This window comes from Triturus cristatus, chromosome 12 (assembly GCF_964204655.1).
Source record: "Triturus cristatus chromosome 12, aTriCri1.1, whole genome shotgun sequence".
Classification (NCBI taxonomy): Eukaryota; Metazoa; Chordata; class Amphibia; order Caudata; family Salamandridae; genus Triturus; species Triturus cristatus.
Window position 1 is genome coordinate 74,954,832 of NC_140595.1, and position 6,000 is coordinate 74,960,831.

The window sequence follows — 6,000 nt, forward strand, 5'->3', positions numbered from 1 at the left end:
CCTCCCTATCAGAAGTACAAAGGAGTTCTGCCTCTCTTTCCGTACCCGTTCACACACAATGGTTCCTGTGGAGCATGGTTTAGTTTGATTAACTCTTTAGATTCAAACACTGTAGTTTACCAGAGCAACTGGGTATGGGGAAACCTGAACTTAGTTTTGCTTAAAGCCTGTTATCCTAACAAGGAGGGACTTCCCAAAAGAACAGGAACTGATCTAGAAAATGAAGTATATGGATTAGGTAATTTTACACTTAACCTCATGATTCTGAATGTTGAATCTGAAGCTACACTAGTCTTGCCTGCTATGTCCGTATTACCAGTCAAAGGTGAATTCTGTGTAAGAAAGAATGGTTCAGTACACCTGGGTCATAGTAAATGTACTACTGTGATCGAATTCAGTGATAAAGGCAAGTCTACATTTAGAGCTTCCCGTCATTCCTACTTCATATGTGGTCATACCGCATATATACGTCTACCTCTAGATTGGGATGGTACCTGTTACATTGCATTCCTTCTGCCACCTGTTTTCCTAGCCCCTCCTGATTATCATAGAAATACCAATCTAGTACACCATAGACCCCAGAGAGATATCCCGATTGTTGACTACACTGAAACAGCATGGGAACAATATACAGACTTCAATAAAGGTCTCTTTCCTTACATAGGTGTTGTCTCAAACAGTAAACTGATACGTAGATTAACCAGAACCTTTGAAGCAGTAGTGAATGAAACTACCTCTGCCCTAGGCAACTTAACAGAGGAGCAGTCTGCGATGCGGATTGTTGTTCTCCAAAATCGTCTTGTCCTTGACGTCATCCTAGCTGATAGGGGCGGAGCTTGTAGGGTCATCGGATCAAGTTGCTGTGTTTTCATCCCAGAAAACGCGCCATCCGTATATAAAGCCATAACTCGTCTTCACAAGATTGCAAACCAGATACATCAGAATCCAGGCACCTGGACATGGTCCGGTTGGTTCTGGAGCGTGTTGTCAGCCTGGGGATGGAAGGTCCTATCCTTCCTAGGTATTGGCCTTCTCATAGTATTCAGTTGTTGCCTGTGTCTACAATGTGGACCAGCGATTTGCGGCCTGTGTGCCACATCATGTATTCCACGTTCAAGTTTTCATTCAAGATCCCGGAAGAAGAAAGAAGAGCAAATGATGTTACATGAACAGATTGATGGATTCCTGAAGATCGATATTTCATGAAGGGTCCGTAGGGGACAAGGAGGGAATGAGGAAATATGAATTTTTATGGTCAATTGTGTCCCCTATCTAAGACCCCAACGGCTCCATGTATATGCTACAAGTACATGTATGTTCCCTCCACTTCAAGCTATGAAGACGCAAATACAATTGTGTCCAACGTTAATATGTCCTCTTTCAGATCTACCATGAATGGGTCAGATATTCCGTTCCTAAGTATGCCTTGCCACCGTCTTTATATGGTATACTTTTCACGTTTTCCAGCTCTGGCAAGGTAGGCCCTGAATTCTGCCATTCAGCTCTGGCAAGGTAGGCCCTGAATTCTGCCATTGAGCTTTTCCTGCTTCTGCCTCTGAATGCTCCAGCCTGGACCTGCATCTGTATCCATGAACTTTGTCTTACTTCCTGCGCGGCTAACAGTGCCTAGCCCGGCCTGTTGCCTGCCAAAACTGTATTCAGCCTTCAAGTTATCTGCTCCGCTCCTCAAGAAATACATTCCTGTCTAGTAGCTTAGGTAAACATCCCTCCAGCTGCAGAGCAAAGGGCCCGGCCTTACTGTCTCCGTGCAAGTAATTCATGACTCTCGTTACCATGGTAGGCCTATGCCCCCTCGCATCTCATGTAGACACTTAGACGCTTGTACACGCACTAGCAGTCAGTATAGAATAGACTCTGTCCGAAAAGACCTTTACTTCTAGATAATATAGTTCCTTAAACACAAGATATTAGATATGATTTGGGACTAGGTTGTCCTGACACCCCAGACTTCTGTCTCCTCATGTAGGGCTAAATGTCAAGTTCCCTTCACCCTCTAGTTACACGTCAATCACACGTCATGCGGCTGCGCGCGCATCTCTGCCATGTATTTTTGCTGACTTTGCAGGATTCTCTTATGGATCCACCCACATGTGTCATCATCCTAATGACGTTTCTAAGTATACGCCTCTATGCACGCCTATTGTAACGCCTTTTTATTACGTATGTGTATTCTTATCAGCTGTTACGCCTTCTGCATCTGTCTTTACTGTAATGCATTGACTATATATATTATAACCTGTCAATAATGTATTGCTGATCCCTTCCTGAACCTTCGTGGTGACGGAACTCGATTGCCTGGTTCGAATCATCATCATCATTCCTTTGTAAGGAATAAATTCCCTATTATACCCTCGAATACCACGGATTCTGCCTCTTATTTTTACTGAGTTATTCTTCTTGAATTTTACCGCATAAATTAAGTCTAGGTAATTAAAATTTACCACACTTCAGAAAAATGTCCGTCAAATACCTCCTCAATCACCTTATCATCCGATTACATCAGCCTCTCCTTCGAAACAACAACCCCTTTCAAAATCCTTTTCATATACATTTCAGATAATTAAAGGTTTTGCCTATCAGGCATGGATTAATGTAATGCGGTCTGTTTTGATTTATCATGAGGTCTACTCCACCAATTAGGATTAGTTAAAAATGTAGCCACTACGATGATCGATGATTTAGCAAAATGTAACAATATCACTTTCACACTTGTTTCGAAGCATTAGTTCCTTTCAAGCAGAGGGTGTTCTTTACGTCCATGTGTTTGGTGCACAGAAGTCTGCACGTTGGAAGGAAAAGGCCTTTATCGATTTACGGATACTGTTTCAAATAGCAATGAGGATCTCATGATCGAAGCCTTATTCCGATTCCATAAGTGAAACAGATGAAGACTTAAGGCAGGGCTTTCTCTTTTTGGTATCCCCTCTAAATGCCATCCTTCTTGAGCACAACCTGCTTACATTACAGATAGCATAGAAGCATGGCTACATCCATTTAGGTATTATATGTATTTAATATCTACTTTGCAATTGTGGCACTGGGTGCTCGGGTAGAAGAGCACTCTAAATTAGCAACAAAAACCCACTGCTTCTTATATCATCCATGGACACTTCTTCTCACCTTCTGCCATCATTTTATGCCTTCCACATGTTCTGCTGGTTATTTTTGTTATGACCTACAGTTCAACTGTCACCATTTCCAATACAATTTCCTTCACAACTGAAATCTAACCTTATAAAAAAACTACTTTGCGTCTCAGCTGTCAACAACACTGTTTTCCTCCACCTGATCCATTAACTCTTCTGCTTCATTAGCCACAACCTTCCCTACCTGTAATCGACTGCAACTGTCTATTAACACTGTGCACTCAACAATCAACACACCATACCTTCCCACCTTAGCCATTAGTATTGCTCATGATACATCTTTGTTGTTATATTGAAATATTTTCTACAATATTATATAGGACCAATTACCAGCTAGGCGCTTGGGTATGTTATGTTTTAAATTAAAAACAAAAAGAACTGATGGACAGAATGCTGCACAATGTCAAACATTCACCCCGTACAGAATTCTGGGCCTAAATCCATGTTTTTTTGCTCCCCATGCCATTCCAGTTCAGACTCAGCCATAAGCAAACCAGTGTTGACTCTGTTCCCCATGGCAACAGTCCAGCCCGAACTGCCAGGCCAGGTCCTCCCTGGACTGGAAACAAGCTTCCTTGAACCGGTTTCGGGGCATCACCACTCATCAGCCAGGCTAGCTCGAGTCCAGTGGCATGGAGAGCACAGGCCCCACGTCTGGGCATACCCGTCCCACTCGGGGTGACAAATGCAAAAAGAAAAACTGATGGCAGAATGCTGCACAATGTCAAACATTCACCCCAGTACAGAGATCTGTTCCCCTCCCTGGACTGGAAACAAGTATCCTGGTACCGGTTTCAGGCATCAGCCAGGCTAGCTTGACTCCAGGGTCAACCTGGCTTGGAAGTTCGGGTTGGACTGTTTCCATGAGAAACAGGGTCAAGACTGATTTGCATGTGGCTGGGTCCAAACTGGGGTGCATGGTGAGCAAAAGAACGATGGATTAAACCCAGATCTTTGTGACTGGGGGGTGAATGTTTGCATTGCTCAGCATTCCGACCATCATATGTTCCTTTTGCTTAAATTAAAAACAAAACATCCCTGTGCAACTGAAGTGAACTCCTCAAATTATAAAAGATCGCAGGAAACCAGCCCGTCCACAGTGCCACCTTTGACCAGGTTTCTTTTCTTAATAAAGCAATATTGGACATTTTCTACTGCAAGAGCAAAATAAGGACATATAAAATAAATCATCAACAGTTATACAGTTCATAACCAGATGTCTTGATCAGTCAGCTATGGGTTCATTAGCCTTTTATACTCATCGCATCAAAACGTCCATTTATGCCAACAGCTATAAATGTCTAACATAGGCTAATCAAATGGCTCAAACTGATTTTACTACAGTAATTTATAGTATTTTTCATTACGCTTTTTTCAGGAAATTTCCAACATTTCATCATTACGCCACATTGTTTTATTACACGCCATTGCACGGAACAAAAAGTTAATGGCTGTTGTTTGTGCTGCTTTGTTTAAATGTGCCTTCAAGCAAAAAAATTGACACAAGGAGGCATGTTGCAGTAAAATATTGAGCAAAATGACAGATTTGCATTTTGCGTAATTTTGCAAAACATTCAAGAAAGCAAAGTATGTGAAATTCTCACACCACTAATTTAAAGCACTGATGGTTCCATACCTGGCAACTAAATATCTTGTGAATAGAGCAGATGCCTGATACTTAAGAGAGTGAGCTCATTAACATAGCATACACCATTTTAGGGGGGGTGATACACGTTTGCAATGGGGGTGATCCTAGTGAACTTTATGATACGTGCCCCGTTTAAGGATGGTGAATATCAATAACAGGAGGGTTACACAGTTCAAATATGGGAATACTGGTTAAGTCGTTGTTCTTAACCCCTAGGTTGATCATAACCAGTGCTTTAAATAGAAGAATAGTAGGGGGTAAGGTACTTAGTAGCTAGAGTACCTGGGAGTTACTGAAGACTGCTGGTACCCTACCATTAAAAGTATTGCATCAATACTGTACAGTGCAGGTGCTCTACTTTTCAAATTAAAGAAGTGCAGGTACTCAGTAGTGGGCACTACTTGTCCATTTAAAACATTTCTCACTACATTCAGATGTCCTACCCGGGAAACCTGCCCGGACTGTGCATACGACACTGTCACACCTCTTTCCTGACTCCACTCCCAGCCCCATCTATTCCTCTCCATGGACGGAACCCCATCTCGCCCTCACCGTGGCCCGGGCGGTCAGCAGCACGGCCTCCTGGCTAGCCAGAGTCACGTCCGGATCGGCCTTCATCAGAGTCTTGACTCGGGACATGGGCAGTCGGACCTGGCGGGCGGCTGCAGGTGTGGGCTCCTCCGGGAGGGGCTGAGTGCCAGCGCCTTCGGGCACCAACCCTGCCATGGACCAAAGGATGTGAACACGGGGAGCGAGCAGAGAATAGAAAGCAGTTAGAGCAAATATCAACGCATGCGACAATTCATACTTAGCGTGCTCCTCAAATGTGAAGCAGCTTGGTTAGCATAACAGCTAATACAACAGAACGTGTAAATGCATGGTTCTCAACGAAAGCTGCTCTAGTTCTCCCGCCTTCCAGCAATCCGTAGTCCAACCGGAAGCGAGAAAGAACTTTCGTTAATACGGCGGACATCTTGAAATGGTGCTTTGACTCAAGGAGAAAGAGCGCACTGCCTGAAAACTATATTAATACAAACTGCTTTAAAATATGGTTATTTGTACGAATACACGATTAATCCAGAAAATAAATACTAACCCTACGGTATATTTAAATCATAATTCAAGACGCTTTCTAAATGTTACAAAAAGGCTTAGTGATCACAATTTTGTTAAATAAAATTAGAA

The 6,000-nt window shown here is 42.9% G+C and overlaps 1 protein-coding gene across 1 annotated transcript in view; it reads right to left on the bottom strand.

Moving 5' to 3' along the window:
- Positions 1 to 5,735, bottom strand: part of POLE4 (DNA polymerase epsilon 4, accessory subunit) — a 29,573-nt gene extending 23,838 nt beyond the window's left edge. Inside the window, exon 1 of the mRNA XM_085638183.1 lies at positions 5,368 to 5,735. Within this exon, the coding sequence (XP_085494309.1) occupies positions 5,368 to 5,541 (174 nt within the window). The 5' untranslated portion in view covers positions 5,542 to 5,735. The remainder of the gene's footprint in view (positions 1 to 5,367) is intronic.
- Positions 5,736 to 6,000: the final 265 nt, after the last annotated feature.